Genomic DNA, 18,667 nt, shown 5'->3' on the forward strand with positions numbered 1-18,667 from the left:
GCCGGCGGCGCGGCACTCGTCGCGTCTGTTTCCGGCGCGCTCGCGTCCCCGCTCCGCCGCGGCCGGGGGAGGCGACGCAGGCGGCCGCCGCGCAGGTAACGGGCCGGGCCGCCCAGCAGCCGCCCTCTCTCCCCTCTCCCCTCTCCGCCGCTGCCTCGCTGAGCGAGCGGGGCCGTCCCGCCCTCCCGGCGGGCCCCGCTGCCGCCGGGCCGCGGCCCCTTCCGCCAACGCGGGGCTGTTCACTCTGGAACCGACTGGCGGCAGCGCCCGATTGGCGGGGCCGCGCTCGTCGCAGGCAGCTTGCCGCCTACGTGCGCGCGTTTTGATGTTTCCTTGTCGTGTTTTTTTTTTTTTATTTTCGAGCAGAGACCCCGTTTCTGGCAGAGGAGGACGGCGCGCGCCCTGGGTTCGGTTCGGCGACCCGAAGTCGGCGTCGCGGGGGTCTGCTCTCGAGTGGAACTCCGGCCTCCCGCCCGCCGGGTTTCCCGCCTCTTCGCGCCGCGGATGGGCGCGCTGCTGAGATGACGGATGACGCGTACTGTCAATTTGCTTTTTTTAAAAAAAAAAAAGATGGTTGGAAGCAAGCCAAGCTTCTAAATTTGTTTTTGGTAGTTCTTAGCTACTCTAAGCAAAACCTGCGTTTCTTTCTCGCGTCTTGAAGAATAGGAGGCGTGTAAAAATAAAAGGGAACCCTGAACAGCCGTATGAGGAAAGCAGTGAAACAGATTGAGGGTAGTGTTGTCAATTTACAGTCGACAGAGGTAACAGCTACTGTAATTTTCTGTAAGCTTGAGCCTCACTTGCGCAAGTATGCAGGATTTGTCAGAATTAAGTGACCTTGAGTTGCTGTTGCTGTGATTTATTGATTTGTATAGATTATTTTGTACTCTGCATAGGCAATTTATTGTGACTGGAAGGAATAGAAGTGACCAACCACAACTGTGTAAATGTGGGAAGCTTTTAATTTTCTTTATATTTTTTTAGTCACGTGCTGGTTTACAAGCGTAATTACTCTTGATGTCTTTGTCATGGTATCACTGCGGTGTATGCTGTTGACACCTCGCTAATAATAAAAAGTGCTGTTTGTAGAATTGTAGAGATGCTTAGGAAAGGCACAGTGTGTGTTGTGATGTATCTTGAAGGGTGTTTCAGCTTTTGTTGGATGCGAGTTCAAAGATAAGCGTTATATATATTTTATGTTGATTGAGACACCTGTACTAACTTCTCATTTTCTTTCAGGTACCTCATCAATACCTTGCAGAGGCAATGGAGGCAATGATGCAAACTCTGTTGTAATTAAAACATAAGGAAAAAAATATTTTTAGCCGTACAATACTCTTTCAGTATCATTCAATGCCTAACATTTCAGAAGATGAAAAGGAGAATGGTGCTGGAAATAATGGAAACGCTGAAAACAAACCTGGGAAAGAATCCCCGGAAGCTTCTCTTTGTGATCCCGTGAAGCCATACTGCATGTCAGATGCCTCCACTGTGTCCTTGGTGTCTAGGGGAGATGGGCATTATCCATGGGGATGTCCTGTAACTCATACACGAGAGAAATTTTACACCATCTGCTCAGACTATGCTTTTTTAAACAGAGTAACATCTATTTGTAAAAGCCCAAGTGCTTCAGTTAGTGCCTGCCTGTCAGGCGGTGCTGCCTTAAACGTTGGCAATAACACACCTAGCTTGCTCGGCATTCGAACTGGTGCTTCAGAGATCATCTACAGTGAAGATGCTAACTTGGAAAGCTTGCCTGGCGATCTTGGAAAGCTTCCACTGGCATGGGAAATCGACAAATCAGAGTTCAATGGCGTGACCACAAATCTGAAGAACAAAGCAGGTGAGGTGGTGAAGATTGAATGTGGTAGGAAAAGGCTTCTTGTTTACAGCTTGCTTGTGGAGGGGACTGGTCAGCCCATGTACCTCTTGAGGAAGTGCTATAGAAGAGCCTGTACGTCATTTCAAACAACCGGCTCATTGGGAAAGGAGGGAGTGAGTTAGCGTGAAAGTCAGGTGGAGCTGCCCGGGGAAGTGGCTCTAAAACAAGGCTGGCTTCTGCTTAAGTGTGTGGGGTTTTTAGGTATTGTTTGGGGTGGCTTCTTGTTTGTTGGTTTTGTTTGGTTTTTTTTTTTTTTTCCTGGGGCTTTGGGGGTGTTTTTTTCTTTCTTTTCTTTTAGTAGGACCTAGTGCATTGTGCAGTGATTAGTTTACCTGTTAAGTACAGGTTTTTCACTCGCAGAAATGTTTCAAGGTACTTCAGAGGTGTATTTTGAAATTAAAGATGTGGTTTATTTATGTGAAGAAGTAAATGAAATCGTTACGGCTTTCTAGGAAAGCAGTTCATTTCTGTAATAGAATTCTATTTATTTTGATTTGCTATATGTATACAGTGTCAGGGAGCCCATTTCTTTAAAACTGGCTTCTTTGCTGCCTCCTGTGTTCTTTCTCTGCCTAGTCACAGATTGCAACTGTGAATCAAGCACTTGCATACGCACTTGGTTTTCTTTGTCCTGTAATCCCCCTGCTTACTTAGAGTGGGCTGTTGATTTTTTTCTTAATGGCTTGGCTAGCTAGTCAAATTGCTGTTTTCTCTACCTTAGTATGAAACCAGTTTAGCAAAACTTAAAAACGTGTTTGGCAAGTTGCCATTGCCCTTCTATGTGTATAGGTAGTGTCCTTAAATAAAAATAAGAAGCAAATGATAATATCTTACAGGATGTCATTTTTGCTAAAATATGTGATATATTTCATCTGGATATGATGGCTTCAAAATGGGACAGAAATACTCCTGCTCTAGCATGTGGCCCAACTCTTCATTTTCCACTGCCTCAGTAGGTTATAAAAAAGAAAAGACCTTGGTGGTGTATTGTTCTTACTGAATTTGCATGTAGGTTTTCATCAGAAAGTGTAGCTGGTTACAGCACTTGGCTGTGAAGAGCGAGTGTTTCATTATATTTCCCTGTGCATTTAATGTTAGGAGATGGAAGTCCATGTTGGTCTGAGAGTCTATTTCTGGGATGGCTGATTTAACGCATTAGAATAATCAGATTGGCTGCTCTCTCTAAACGGTTGAGCAGGTCATCATTAATTCTGTTCACGATCTAAATACGATGTTGTTTACGGAGCTAATGGCAGCTTTACAAACCTGTTGACAATCTTGATTATGTATTTGAGCTTTTTCCTTCAATTAATGTTTAGTCCTGATTTGCACTTACTAACACAACCAGTGCTTCCGTTTGAGGAGCATGCTGTTACTAAAAATATTTAAGGAGGGAGTTATGAAAAGTAAACTAGTCATTCATTTGTTTCTGAAATCTGTTTTGCAGGCAACATGAAGAAACAAGTGACAAAGAAAAAATCTGTAGACAAAAAAAGCAAACAATACAGGGAGTGTCCTCAGCGTTCTGCTCTTGAAGATGTGAAGGAGAGGAAAGTGTTGGACCTCCGGAGATGGTAGTATTTATGAATTGTATTTAAGATTATCCCCATATAGTTTGTCGGTAAACACTGTTGGTGGTTATCTGATTTCAAACTTCTTAATAGGTCTTCGTACTTTTTTTTTTTTTAGTAGAAATGGGGATATGTTAAGCATACATACACTTCATCTCATACTTTCTACAAGAAGAATGAGAGCTTCCCTCTAATCTGTTGAAATTCTAAAAACACTTTCTAAATGTTTTTTTCTTTCAATAAGGAAAATTTGGGGATTCATTGCTTAAAAAAATGCAAATTCATTAGCATGCTCGGGCAAAAAGTAACCTTGAACACAGTACTGATATGTCTTACTCCTGATTTTTTGTTTTGCTGCGAAATACTTGATCAGAATCTGTTGGTTCTGTACAACCTATATCATATGAATATAGTTCACTAAATTCACTTAGTTTAATGACTCTGTCTGGTTCTTACTGTATGTCTACGACATCAGAAGGTTAGAGCTAGTCTAGGGAATCTGCCACCAGGAATGACATTCGTTAGTAAATTGGTAGAGATGCAGTTTCTTAAAAGTTCATGTGTTAGAAGAGACTGGATCAAACTGTACATTATATTAGTACAGAACCATTTCTTCCTACGGGAGCATTTGTACAGAACTGCTGTGGGGCTGTTAGAAATTTAACTGGTTTGTATGAAATAGGGTAATACTATCTGACAAGCTTAAATTGGTTAACATATTTGGTCCATTATGTATTTTTTTTAAAAGAATGCACTTCTTTTTTTAATACAGGCGACATAAAAACATTTACTATAACATGGCACTTCAGTGGCATGTCACACAGGAAAGTAGTTCAGGTTGCTCCTCTGGCTAAATGAAGAATGCTTACCAATCTGTTTGGGTTTTTGTTTGTTTTAGGTATTGTGTTAGCCGACCTCAATACAAGACTTCCTGTGGAATTTCATCCTTAGTGTCTTGCTGGAATTTCTTATATAGTACACTGGGAGCTGGAAGGTAGGTCATACAGACAGCTTTGCCTCTAGAAAGTCTAAAATATGTTGCCAATTGCGTTATTAAACAATATTTCCTTCCCTCCCTTCCAGTTTACCACCTATTACTCAAGAAGAAGCTTTGCATATACTGGGCTTTCAGCCCCCGTTTGAGGAGATTAGGTTTGGTCCCTTCACTGGAAATACAACTTTAATGAGGTACGTTTGGTTCTTTTGATGCAGCTAAATTGTTAATGTATGCAAAAATAACATAAAACTAAGAGACAGGACCTTTAAAATACAGTAGTAGTTCATTTAGTTAAAAAAAAAAAAGCGGCATACACAAGTTAGTCGTCTTAAGTTTTAGAATAATGAAGCATACCTGGGTACTCTGACAGTGCCCAAAGAAACTTCTCAAAGAGTTTTTCGCACTAGCCATTTTGTATAGTGCGATGCTGCTACACAGATCGGGTGAACATGAAATTCTGTTTGATTTTCATTCAGTTTGTTTAATGGTTGTATAATACTCTAATGGATCAAGTCTCCTGGTTAGGAAGTTTTTTCTTTACTCTCATTTTCCTGTTTTTGAAAATGCATGTTAAATGCTTGTTAATGTCACTGAAACAGCCTGGAAAGGCAATTGATATACTAGTAGCTTTATGTAAAATATAATTTAAGAATTGAAAATGAGATAGTGAGTGCTGCACCTTTGCTGCAATGGAGCTGTTCAGGAGGAGGAGGGGAAGAAAAAACTCAACCAGAAAACATGGGGCTGGAGTCACAGAACACTTGAACTTTCAAATTCTGTTTCACTACTGCTCTTCTGTTTCCTGATCTTGATGAGTTGGGTCTGAAGTCTTTGTCCTTTTTTTTGTTTGTTTGTTTGTTTTATTAAGCTCATAAGGAATTTTAGGATTAAACAGGGCCAGGAGCGTTTTGTACGTGAGTGTTGAACATCTCGACAGGGCTTTGGTATATTACCCTGCTCTGAGATTTAAAAGTTTTGCAGCGTTCTTGCCTGTTTCATGAGTGGCATTTGATCTAGTTAGTATTTTTTGAAGGCAATGTATAGGGTTTGGCACAGAATGTGGGTGCTGGATTTGAAAATGTGGCAGCAGTCTGTTTTTTAGTGGTAGCATGCTGGCTAGATCATTGGAGAGTGTTGTGAAAACTTCCCTCTCTGCCTTAGGAGACTTGGATCCAGATTTTGTATCTCTTTAGGAGTATGTTAGGGTATAGCAACTCTTGTAGACCAAGCTGATAAATTGTTCTGTCTCTTCGTGTCAACAGTCTATACAGACGAAAATTAAACTTGTAATTCTTCTTCCTTTTCCCCTGTGAGTGCCCTTTGCGCTGCAGAAAAGTTACCCTTAGTTTTTTTTCTGCCGGGTCAAATAATTTTTAAGTACTTGACAGACTGGAAAACAGGAGGGCTGAGAGCCAACTCTATCACCCAACATAGCTTTATGATTGAATATCTTCAGAGATGTGAATTTGAATCTTCTAATGTGGAAAAGTGAGTATCTGAGACAAAATATTATTTGCAAACCTGTCCTCACTTACTGCTGCTGTGAGGAGTTGCAGTATGGGACTCCTGTAACGCTTGGGCATTGTGAAGCTTATGTGCCAGAAACCCAAAATGATATGCAGAAAGTCTCACTTGAAGGGTCCTGCCTTCTGGTGTCTTAGAAGGTTTCCTTCGTGTAGCTTACAAATCATGGTTGAAGCTTGGCACTTCAGAATTTGAGTGACTTTCTAAAGGCTGAGTTACTGAAAGTTAGGCATGACTGGACTGAACACAATAGGACCAACATTTCATATCCAGTCCTTTGGTTATTATGGATCTATGTTGGAAAAGGCTTTGAGTATTTCTTTCTCTCTCTTAGGACACGTTAAGTTTTGTTTGTATTAGGTCATCTACAATCTATATCCTAGCATGCTATGTTCTCTAGTAGCACACTGAGACTTTTTTCTAAACTGTCAAGCAGAGGGAAAGTGGGAGGAAAGACAATTGCATTTAATAACTCTTGAGTTACTACAATTTTAAGCTTATTGTTTCAGATGGTTTAGGCAAATAAATGATCACTTCCATATCAAGGGATGCTCATATGTTCTGTATAAACCTCATGGGAAGAACAAGACAGCTGGAGAAACTGGTATGTAGCTAATCCTAAAGCATTCTTCTCACAGTATATAAACTGAAAAATCCTGCAATGTGTAGCATTTGACAGGACAAATTCTGTAAGTAGTACTTGCAGTTTGAGATAAACTGTCAAATGGCTCCCAGTTGCCTGATTTTTTCTGGTTGTACTTTTTCTCTTATTTTGCCAAAACTTTCATTTGTACTTTTATTTTGATAAAATATATTCTGTGCTATGTATTCTGCTATCACAGAACTGGAATTTTAAGGTATCCGGGAGGACGCTGCACTTCCAGTTCTGTGTTGGTGTCCTGGAAGATGCGTGTGCTGTAATACACTGGGGGGGCAACACGGTTGTATTTCAGCATTTTAGAAATCTGTGTTGTATAAAAATTTAGAATGTACGGCACAAAAGTATTAATTCCTTTAATAAATGTTTTATACTTTTAAAAAATGCAATTTTAAAGTTAGTGAACTGATTCGTTCTGCCTGACTTTACCCAAACATCTGTCTCTGAAAGTTAGGTGATTATTCTCAATTAGCTTGTGAAGCTGCATTTTTATGTCTACTTTTAAGTGTGTTACCTAAAGAAAAATTATACTTTCATACACAGTTTATTAGCCTTTGGTATAGTCTGGGTAATTATCTTCTAACTGTAAGGTTCCTTAAAAGGGTAAAAGCCATGCTGAAAAGTTTTGGGGGAGATTATTAACGTGGAAATCATTTTCTGTTCTTGGCATCCCATTTGAGAATTTTGTCATGTTTCAGTGCCTTTTCTAGTCTTTTCCTGAAACTGAGCACTGCAGTCACGTTACAAAATATTGTATGCCCAAATGTGGAATGTGTTCCTGAGACTAGGAAGCTCCAAGAAGCTCATGATACCAAAATGATTGAAAGCTTTTAGGGGTTTCAGTAGTATCATTGATGTGTGCTACATCTGACTTGGGGCAGTGGGACTGCATTGTGTTGCAGTGTGTATTTTCTAGGTTAAGAGATACTTCTGGTTCTTTTTTTTTTCTTTTGGCAGAACAAGTAATTTTTAATATGACTTCGATCTAAATACAATGCCTACTTTATATCGCATTTCCCTAGTACAGACTGTGTGGCAGATGTTGGGTTTTATTTGTATCAGGCAGGAAATTAAATACTAAGACGTTTGAAATCAAAACTGTATTTTGTGCATGCCTGTCAAGTCATGTCCTCTAACTTAAAAAGCAGTGTAACTATTTTTATGTTATCAAATAGGTATTTTTTGCTGAATATGTTAAGGCAGGACTCAAACTGCTCTGAACTGTTAATGTGATCTTTCTTTGTAGCTGCAGGGGCCCTTGCAAAGCTGACACGTGGGCTGAAAGATGACTCAATGGCCTACATCTACCATTGCCAAAACCATTATTTCTGCCCAATTGGATTTGAAGCAACCCCAGTAAAAGCTAGTAAAGCCTATAGGTAAGATACTGTGTTTATGCTTATTTTAGTGGAGGAAACGTACAGAAAAAAATTACTGCAAGTTGATACCATTTTGCTCCCTAAATAACTTTTCAGCATGTGTTGTAAATACATTTATGCCTGAACTAGCTGAATGCTACTGTGTGGTTTGAAAGGATTGACTTAAAATTAAACACAACTAAGCAGACTAGGTTGAGAGAACTTAAACAGAAAACTATGAATGGTACTAAGAAATTGGTTAAAGACATTTTAGTCAGATACGGAGAGGGTAGTTATTTTCTTGAAGGACAAGTGAAGGTAATTAGTCTGAAAAATAAAACCATATGGGCTGAAAAAAGCCAGGTGTTTTTTAAGGTAAAACAATAAAAAGCCAGCTAATTATGGGGGGAGTAAGTTCCCAGAGAACTTGGTGGGAAACAAAAGAAGGAAGTGTGTGTGTGTGTGTGTGTTGGGATTTTTCTTTGTAAACTAGAAGTAAAAAGCCTACAGTGATGTTGATCCATTACGGAGTGGACGTGATAAAATCTGCAATTACAGAAACCAGTGTTTGTGTACAGTGAGAACAGGGGATGTGTAGGCATTGGAGGATGGTGGTTACATACTTTTGCAGTGCTGACTAATAATGATGCTAAACTGCAACTACAGGAGTATAAGGCTTAGAAAAGTAAAGATATCTGAATAATTTGTTACCAGGAATTAGCGGGGGTGGGGAGAGAGAAGGTGGAAGAGGTCTCTGGACTGTCACAGTTTTGCTTTTGCTATGTTTGGCTTTTTTAAACAACACTTGGAATGCTGGAGCACTTCTCAAAGACCAGGAGAAACTTAATATGCCAGTTGTTTTAGAATAAAAATACAATTACCTGAATAATTTCAGGTTTGTCAGGGTGATATTACTGAGGATGAAATAATGGAATAGTTGATACAGGTTTCAATTAAATATAGGTTTTGAAAGAGGATAATAGCATTGATATTCATACTAAGTTTAGGGAAAGTCCTGCATTAAAAACACAAATTTTAAGTTCAAAAAATTTCATTATCTTGAGGCAATTTATCTTAGCTTTTGTAAGGCATTTAACTTGCTGCAGTATGATATGCTGAGAGTAGTTTGTTTTATTTAATTCACAGAACCATATTAAACTGGTTTTCCCCTCTCAAAGTAGTTGCAAACAAAGTATGTATTGGATGTTTCTGTTGCACTTTCTCAAGGTTCAACTGTTGGTCAGTATTTATTAGTATTATCATTGAGCCTAAGAAGACAATCCCTAACAAAATTAGCAGATACCGATAGTGGGGAGTGCCAAACAATGAAAAGACTAGGTCCCTGGTGTAAGGGGAGCCTCAGTCTTGCACTTTGCTTACCAAGCAGTGTGCCTTTGGCTGTGTTGAAGATGTAGAGTTGCATCAAGGAATGGAGAATACTAGCTCTACTTTTAGAGTTCAAAATGGTAATTGGAGGTAATAAAGCATAATCGTCTGAATCTAATTTGTTCCTGGTGTGAGTCTGACCATAGGGTTAATGAAAGCTTTTAGTATGTGAACAAAAGAATACAGAAGTTTTTAATTAACACTGCATTCACTGACATGCCATGTGAGTGAGAAGAGTGTGGAAAATATGCCCCAAATAGAAGTCCAACACATCAGTCTGCTTAAGTTTACCAAAAGGTTAATGGCTTACTTACTTGACCAGTTACTAAGAATTTGCACTGGAAGAGCAAAGTAAAAAAGAAAAAATTGTTCACTAGGTCAAAAATGCAGTTTGAGAAACAATATGGTCCACTGTGTAGAAACTTAACGTGCCTTATATCTAGTTTAAATTTATATCATTTAGTAACGAATGAGAACAATGGTTTCAATACTTTACCCATGGTTGAAATGGATTCTCAGTCACAAGTGATGTTATTTTTAAGTCAATATTAGATTTTCTTCCTAATGACAGATCTCATCTAACAATGTAACATGAAGTAATGAGTTCAAGGAGCTTTTATAGCCTTAGTTTAGGCCGGAGGTCAGACCAGAAGAGCATCCTGTTCTCTTGATATCTTCTAATATCTTTCTGGGAAAAAAAATTTTTAGGTTCCAGAAGCACTATCAATAGATTCTGCAGCAGTTCTTGTTTACCTGTTTTTGCATTCTAGTTACAATTAGGAAAGCTTTTCTTTAAAAATCAAGCTAAGAAATGTTTAAGTTCCAAAAGAAAAGGGTAGATAGGTTGCTAGGCTGAGTTTAGGAGACAGTTCTTAGGTCACCCACAGACTTCCTGTATGATCTTAGGTTGCTGGATTTGGACTCGGGAGACCTGGGTTCAGTTCCCAGTTCAACCACAGACTTCCAGTGTGACTTTAGGTAAGTCAATTAATCTATCCTGTGTCTTGGTTTCCCATCTGTAGAATGATGGCATACATTGTTATTTTACAGGGAATTTTTTATAAGTAAACAAATTATTGCAAGCAGTGAGGCCATATGCTGTCTAATGTCCAAGGCAGAAAAATCTCAGGTTTTGTCACAGTTGAAACTGAAGTAGTTTTTCACGGGATTATTATACACAGGAAGTCACAGAACAATCATCTGTATCTCATCAGTCTGCCCTGATGTCTGTCACAAATTTTCCCTGACGAGGTTACTGCAGGCTTTGAGATTTTTGGAAGTTGCTTGCCAACTTGAACTAGTATCGGTTGAGGGTTTTGGTTTTTAATATGTGGTACTGGATGCTTAGGAGGAAGCAGTTGAAGTTACCAGTTGTTTTCATACAGGTTACCCTACAGCTGTCAGTAACAACTGTCAGCTGGGGTATTGTTTAAAAATAGTGGAAGGGGCTCTTTAGTGACTCTGTTAGACATTACAGATAGGGAGGAAGATGTTTGTCCCACCTTCATGTGGCTTTCCACAACTCTTATTTCCATTGTTACGTATATATTTATTGTATATTTATATTTGGATCTTATACTAGACTGTCTTTCATCCAAGTAACACTATTTTTAATGAAGATCTGTCTTTCTGCCAAATAATAAGCAGTAGCTTCTATCTTGCTTCCAGGCTGTGTGAAACAAAAAGTTTCCCTCTATGCAGTGGCAAACGCTATTTATGGCACAGGAGCTGGTTTTTAGTTTGGCTGAGGAAATGTTAGAAAATCGTAAAAGGAACAATAGAATGTTAATCTCTCTTTTTCTTTTTAGTATGCACAATAAATCTTACTAGGATTGTATCTTCTATTGAACAGAGGTCGTGTCTTGCAGCAAGAAGTAGAATATTGGATCTTAATTGGAGAGCCAAGCAGAAAACATCCAACAATACACTGTAAAAGGTATGTTACTTGGTAAGAATATAAAACAATGGTTTTTTTTCAAAACAATTTGTATTTCTCTACTAAGGGTCACCAAGTGACTTTTTAGTTCTCTTGAATGAATATACTACAGTTCTAACAGAAGCAGGTGCTTTAGTGAGAAACTTCATGTTCTGACCTCAAGGCTTGCTCTGCAGTTTTATATCATGTGGCGGGACACATGTGGGCTGCTGAAAGCCAAAGCCTGTTTCTCTTGTTTGAGTGTGACACAGCTCACATTAGTCATGAAGAAAAGACACCTCAGCTGTCTGCGATATTGCTAATTGTGACTCACAGGCTGTACAAACCTTGGGGGAGTTTATGCTGCAATTGAGGATGTACACAGGCTGTGTCTGGTGTGTGCACAGGGTATTTCGCTGCTACCACGGTTCTCCTAGCTCAGGTGCAGGTACAGCCTGTGCTCTGCTGCACTATTAGCTTATCTATGTGGTAAAACCATACATTTATGATGAGGTCTGGCTCATATGAAGTTGGTGTCTAAACTAGACGTACAGATTAGGAGAGCTAGAGGGTGCTATGTAGAAATTTCATCGATTAGTTATATTTGTCATGATAAATTAATAGAACAGCTTTCTCATCTTTACTTGACGTAATAGTTCGTAATGGTTAATATTAATTTTTGAAATGGGGGAACAGTGCAATAGAATAGTATTTCTCAAGAAACCAATTCCGTAGCCAAAACATAAGTTTTAGTGAATAGCTTCTCTGCCTGGCCCAAGTTAATTATGGAAAGATTTTTCTTGATACATTAGGAAAAAGAGCTGTGGGGAAAAAAAAAGGAGAAATCACACAACTTCTTTGTTTCCTCTTCTTTATTGTCTAATTATTTTGAAAAATTGTTTGAAAGCTCTTATCTGATGATTTCATAGCCAGTCAGATCTAACCCAGTACCTAAAACCCAGATACCTTTTTTTTGTTTTGTTTTGTCAATGATGTGACTATGTCAATAACTATAAATAGCTGGATATTTTGGACTAATTTAAGTGCAACAAAATAAAAATCACGTTATGCATGTGGTTGCTGTGCTGAGAAATGGTATACTATACATCCCCCTGACAGAATATTGTCCTGTGGTATATAAGCTACAAATGGCACAGGAGGAGGTTTCTGAATATAGAATACAAACCTTTGTAATATTATTTTTGGTTGTGGAGACATGTTTGCTCCTGCTACAGTCTCAATGAGAGCTAGCAGAAATTTCTGTGCTTAAGGTAGGAGGTTGGGATAGAAATGGATCTTCTGAACTTGCAGGGTGGTGTTAGAGAGAAGCAGGTAATTAGATGTTGACAGAAATGAAAAGGTGATGTGTAGGCTTAAAGAGGTCTGGCACATGAGGTTAGCAAATGTGACGCCCGTGTACAGGAAGGGTCGGAGGGGGTACCTGGGGAACTACAGGCCTGTCAGCCTGACCTCCGTGCTGGGAAGGTTATGGAGCAGATCGTCTTGAGTGCCATCACTCGTCATGTACAGGACAACCAGGTGATCAGGCCCAGCCAGCATGGGTTTATGAAAGGCAGGTCCTGCTTGACTAACCTGATCTCCTAGGAGAAGGTGACCCACTTAGTGGATGAGGGAAAGGCTGTGGATGTAGTCTACCTAGACTGTAGTAAAGCCTTTGACACCGTTTCCCACAGCATTCTCCTGGAGAAACTGGCTGCTCATGGCTTGGACAGGCGTACTCTTTGCTGGGTAGAAAACTGGCTGGATGGATGAGCCCAGTGAGTTGAGGTGAATGGAGTTAGATCCAGTTGGTGGCCGGTCACAAGTCGTGTTCCCCAGGGCTCGGTACTGGGGCCAGTTCTGTTTAATAACTTTATCAACTATCTGGATGAGGGGATGGAGTGCACCCTCAGCAAGTTTGCAGACGATGCCAAGTGGGAGTGTTGATCTGCTCAAGGGTAGGAAGGCTCTACAGAGGGATCTGGACAGGCTGGATGGAGGGGCTGAGGCCAATTGTATGAGCTTCAACAAGGCCAAGTGCCGGGTCCTGCACTTGGGTCACAACAACCCCACGCAGCGCTACAGGCCTGGGGAAGAGGGGCTGGAAAGCTGCCCGGTGGAAAAGGACCTGGGGGTGCTGGTCGACAGCCGGCTGGATATGAGCCAGCAGTGTGCCCAGGTGGCCAAGAAGGCCAACGGCATCCTGGCCTGTATCAGAAATGGTGTGGCCAGCAGGAGCAGGGAGGTGATCGTCCCCTGTACTGGGCACTGGTGAGGCCGCACCTCGAGTCCTGTGTTCAGTTTTGGGCCCCTCACTACAAGACGGACGTTGAGTTGTTGGAGCGTGTCCAGAGAAGGGCAACGAAGCTGGTGAAGGGTCTGGAGCACAAGTCTTATGAGGAGCGGCTGAAGGAACTGGGGCTGTTCAGCCTGGAGAAGAGGAGGCTGAGGGGAGACCTTATCGCTCTCTAGAACTGCCTGAAAGGAGGGTGTAGTGAGGCGGGTGCTGGTCTCTTCTGTCAGGCCGCTGGAGATAGGACGGGAGGAAATGGCCTCGAGTTGCACCAGGGGAGGTTTAGGTTGGATATTAGGAAAAATTTCTTCACCAGAAGAGTTGTCAAGCACTGGAAGAGGCTGCCCAGGGAAGTGGTTGAGTCACCATCCCTGGAGGTATTTGAAAGACATGTAGATGTGGCACTTAGGGACGTGGGCTAGTGGTGGACTTGGCAGTGCCAGGTTAACAATTGGACTTGATTATCTTAAAAGTCCTTTCCAACGTAAATGATTCTGTGATATTTGTTTCAGTTGGGCTAGAAGGAGCTATGAAGCTCTGAAGAGCTGAGTGAATGGGGAATGATTGAATTGATAGTTTATTACAGATGGGAATTAAATAGAATGCAGGAGTGAGTTATGGTGAGAGCTGTCTAGTAAAAACAGACTTAGGAGGTGAGAAAAACAGCCAAGTGTTTGAACGAAATAATACAAAAGGGTAAGAGAGGTTTAAATAAAGTAAAAGCTAATGTTTCTCCTTGCCTAAACCTCACTTTGCTGCTTCCTTTCACAAACTGATGAATCGGTAAGGGTGAGCAACGCAACTAATGCCTCATGGCACTCTAAATCATTTTGGAAGGTGTTTCCCAAGAGCAGGAATAATCACTGAATGCTTTGATTAAAAGTGATGCTTTTATATCTAGCTTGATGTCTTTAATAGTGAGGCTTTTATATCTTTACATGTTTGTTTATCTTTAAATCACTGGTAAGACTACTTAAAGCTGCAGATCTGTATTTGCATGCGTGTGTACATGAGTCTTAGTGGTGGTGAGGTTTCATAAATGTCATCTCAGTAGTAATAATCTTATTCTGTAGGTGGGCAGATATTGTCACTGACCTAAACACCCAAAATCCAGAATATCTAGATATTCGACACCTAGAGAGAGGATTGCAGCACCGAAAAACAAAGAAGGTAAGATGAACTTACTAAGATGGGAGGAGATTCTTGGTGGATTTTTCACAAACTTACTTATACCTCAGCAGTGCAAGATAACTTCACTAAAAGAAATTTGTTATGAAGGGTTGCTGAAGACAAAAGTCAAATGTGGGTATTTACATACCAGAGTCGTCGATATTTACTTGCAGGACAAGATACAATACAGCAGTAGCGTGCCATGTGCTAGGATGAACCAGGATATCTGCATATACAGTATATTTGGTCACAACATTTAACCTTGTTGGCTTAAAATGTAGCTGCAGCAAGTGTAGAAATAGTCTACAGACAAATTAGAGATCCTTTTGGTGCATGACCTTCTAGCTACATGTAAGTGGGAAAGAAAGTACAGTTGAGTAGGATGACACATAAAGGAATGCATGTGTCTCTTGTGCGGACTTACTGTCAATACATACAGCTTTCTTTCCTATAGGTAGGGCTATATCTCGTGGGTGGGGGATGCATTTTTATTTGGAGATTGGAAGCCTATGAGAAATAATAGGCTGAAGAGATGATTTCAGATGTGGAGCCTCTATGGAAGACTGTGTCAGCAAGATGAGAAGGGACCAGAACAGATAATTTGTGTGAAAGTGGCTAAAGGGTAAAAAAGATTAGCGGAAGATAAGTTATACTAGCCCATGGAAGATAAAAAGGGTAACTTAAAAAGATGAGAAAGGCGGCAGTAATTGATTCTGGGAAACAATCAAAATTGATTGAGGTGAGTTGTTTGTTTGTGGATATAGTTTTGTAGGGGGTTTTTTGTTTGCCTTTTTTTTTTTCCTAAATAATTTGTTCCCCTCCAAGATGTTTATTTCAAGTATCTATGTATGTTAGAAATGCGCTTGTGTGCATTTAACAAAGAACCTTTTTACTTTGATTAGGTTGGAGGAAATCTTCATTGCATCATTGCCTTTCAGAGACTTAACTGGCAAAGATTTGGTCCTTGGAATTTTCCATTTGGAAATGTTAGACAGGATAAACAATGCCAAACACAAGGACAAGGAATTTCCAAATCTGAGAGTGAAGACAATATCTCTAAGAAACAACATGGACGACTGGGTCGATCTTTCAGTGCTGGCTTTCATCAAGAATCTATGTGGAAGAAAGCTAATCTTCGTGAGAGGAGGAACAGTGGGTATCAGAGTTATAATGATTATGATGGAAATGATTAAAATTAACTTTAGATAATAGAGTTGATACATTAAAGTTAGTTTTAATCAAGACATATTAGGGATCTATTAGTCCTAGAATACATATGAATAGAAACTATGGTATAAGATACAGCTTCATAATTATTAAATAAGTCTGATGATGTGGTTGCGATGGATGAGATCTGATGTATAAACTGACAGATAAGCACAGATTATTGTACTTTTGCAATCAAAAGTAAATATGACAGCAAAATCAATCATTTCTTTTGAAGTAATTGTACCATGTCCTGATTTGTGAAAATGAGAGCAGATTGAAATTAGTCAATGTAATAAACAGACTTCGCTGAAAATACTTAGTATTCAAAAGCATGAAAATTTATGATATGACTTTATAAAAAGGGTTATTCTGCAAATGGAATAAGGATAAAAGTAACCATTGCCTTCTTTTTTAACACTCCATTTTATTAAGGCTGCCCATACCCAGTGAAAAAGAAAAAACCCACATAGGTTAGAAAACCTTGTCAGATTCACAAAGTGAATGTACACTCTCCATTTAGTTCCTAGTAGACTTCTGTCGGTCAGATAATCAGACTTTGTCAAGCAGCTCTCAGTTACTGTTTGTTCCCTTAGCTGGATGCCTCTTGTAGACTGAGAGGAATTGCCTGTGGCAGGGTAAGTTGGAGGACGGACTTTCTTCATTGCTTTTGTTCTGTGGGTACAGCGGCTGAATTCTTACCCTGCAGCTTCTTGAGAGCACGGACTTGCTTAACACGAGCTTGTGAAATTCAGCATTAAAAAGCTGCATTTACCACTAGCCAAATGAGCTAGCTGAACACTGCGTTCTGTTGGCAGTTCTTTTCCTTGTTCAGTCTTAAAACCTCTGTCATTTTCTGCTGCTCTTTTCATTTTGTATGAAGGGGACGCAAGTGCCGAAAACTGCTGGCAGCCCTGATGATATTATATACCTCTCAGCCAGCAAACAATTCAAGCTTTTTCAGGTGACCATGTGCAGTCTCTTCCTCCCCGCCCCCCTCATTTGAAATTCATGCAGTTGTTTGCCCAGACACATCTCAACAGTTGTAACTTTCTGCATACCAATGTTCATACCTGCTCAAGCATTAATTTTTTGACATAAAAAGATTTGTCATGGAATGCAGGGGTTTTGTAGGTTGCTGCTTTTGTTAACCAAAAATGGGAGACTTTTAGACTTTTGTTCATTCAATAAAATTTGTTTTCTATTTTGTCGTTTGCTTTTCATTTGTCCTGGGAATGCTGACCCTATGTTTAGTGAAGGCTTTCAGGAAAGTAGGTAAGCAAAGCATCAGAATTGCAGCCCCTGCTTAGCAAGGTAATCCAGGAGGTGGGATCACTTTGCTCATAAGCCTGTGCAGCCACTGTGACTTAACTTGTAGTATTTAATTTCCCAAAGTCTACAGGCTGATGACTGAACAAAACCCATAGGTTTTGAAATTTTATTTTCCAGATGAACTATTTTCAGACTTTTTTTTTTTTTTTTGCAAGCTGAATTTGGGCTGACTCCTCAAATTTCTTTAGAATACTTGAGCTTTAGGGTACTTCAGGCTTAAAGGAGTCATACAAACTGCTTCAAATTTTGCTTAATAATGATAGTTGCACTGAGGAACAGGGAGTCTCCTCTCTAGTAGCCTGCTGCTATTCTTAAGTAGGTGTGTTGTGATGGACGTCTGTTTTTACGGGTACTTTATTTTGCTCTGGGGTTGGAGACTGTCATGCTTCATCAGTGAAGTACGTGGTGTATTCGATTCTTCCAGCCTTAGCAGAAGGAAGCTGCCCGTCCTTGGGGACCTGCTGCTGGGAGCTTTCCCTCGGTGTTCCCGGGTGGGAGGTGGGTGCGGTGAGAGGCACTGGGGATGGGGTGGGAGCGGAGCGGGGATGATACTGAAAAGCCGGTTGAAGAAACTCTCTTAAGACTCCTTTTGGAGTTTTAGAAAGCAGGCATTTTTTATTGCAGCGCTGGATGCACAGGGGATAGTTCCACCTAGCGTGCATGCCACAGCTTTAGCACAAACAGGTTTTCTAGAATAACTAATTGCATATTAATCAGATTAGTATATGTATACATAAAAATGATGGCAACTGATTATCATAGTACTGCCTACATCCGATCATGCGCAATGAAGGATCCATTTGAGTCGAAGGGCTGCTTTTGCGACCACCGACCCATTTGAAGTTCTTGCTGGCTGTCCTTGAAGTCTTTATTCTTGTTCTTGTTCTTCGATCTTGAAGCTTAACGCAGTTTCAATCCCATGTGGTCAGTTTCAGCATTGTTCTCATCTAGCGTACAGGAACATCTCGTCATAAGAGCGAAGAACTGCAAAACTTACGAGTAGCTACCTCCGCTAGTTAATTGCTTGGCTATACTTTTGTCTATTGTTTCAATCATAGTATAAAATTTCTAATAATTATTTACCAGATCTCACTTTTACAGTCACCTAACAGCAAACCAGTTTCCACGGCTGGTACAAAATATTAAAACCATCAAAATAGATGTGCCATACAGAATGTATGGAAATATTCTATCAGGGAGAGCACCAGCTGCAGGGAAAATCATACCTAGGGGAAAAAAAATGGACTTTATTTTTTTTTTTCCCCTTTTGCGACGGGATGTTCGGTATTTCGCTCTTCTGCGGGCAGGCGAGGTCCCCGCGGGGGGCTGCCGCCCGCTCGCCCGCCTCAGGCGACAGCGCGACGCTGCTGTGGGC

General features: G+C 40.4%; 2 protein-coding genes across 4 annotated transcripts in view; both read left to right on the forward strand.

The window, feature by feature from the left end:
- Positions 1 to 372: 372 nt before the first annotated feature.
- On the forward strand, positions 373 to 17,164 carry BIVM (basic, immunoglobulin-like variable motif containing). Of its 3 annotated transcripts, none has more exons than XM_010578316.1 (11): positions 373 to 535; positions 1,240 to 1,843; positions 3,330 to 3,456; positions 4,352 to 4,447; positions 4,537 to 4,641; positions 6,484 to 6,578; positions 7,879 to 8,011; positions 10,283 to 10,354; positions 11,229 to 11,312; positions 14,658 to 14,754; positions 15,657 to 17,164. In XM_010578316.1, the coding sequence occupies exons 2-11, from the start codon at positions 1,354 to 1,356 to the stop codon at positions 15,945 to 15,947; spliced, it is 1,590 nt and encodes a 529-aa protein (XP_010576618.1). In that variant the 5' UTR covers positions 373 to 535; positions 1,240 to 1,353; the 3' UTR covers positions 15,948 to 17,164. The 3 variants fall into 3 exon arrangements, with proteins under 3 accessions (XP_010576618.1, XP_010576619.1, XP_010576620.1); XM_010578317.1 differs by having other exon boundaries at positions 15,693 to 17,164; XM_010578318.1 differs by lacking the exon at positions 10,283 to 10,354.
- The window catches only part of LOC104838532 (DNA repair protein complementing XP-G cells-like), a 19,714-nt gene continuing 16,889 nt past the window's right edge, over positions 15,843 to 18,667 (forward strand). Inside the window, exon 1 of the mRNA XM_010578310.1 lies at positions 15,843 to 15,906. The gene's annotated coding sequence lies outside the window, so the exon portion shown is untranslated. The remainder of the gene's footprint in view (positions 15,907 to 18,667) is intronic.

Source organism: Haliaeetus leucocephalus, unplaced genomic scaffold, assembly GCF_000737465.1.
Source record: "Haliaeetus leucocephalus isolate CR32 unplaced genomic scaffold, Haliaeetus_leucocephalus-4.0 Scaffold626, whole genome shotgun sequence".
Classification (NCBI taxonomy): Eukaryota; Metazoa; Chordata; class Aves; order Accipitriformes; family Accipitridae; genus Haliaeetus; species Haliaeetus leucocephalus.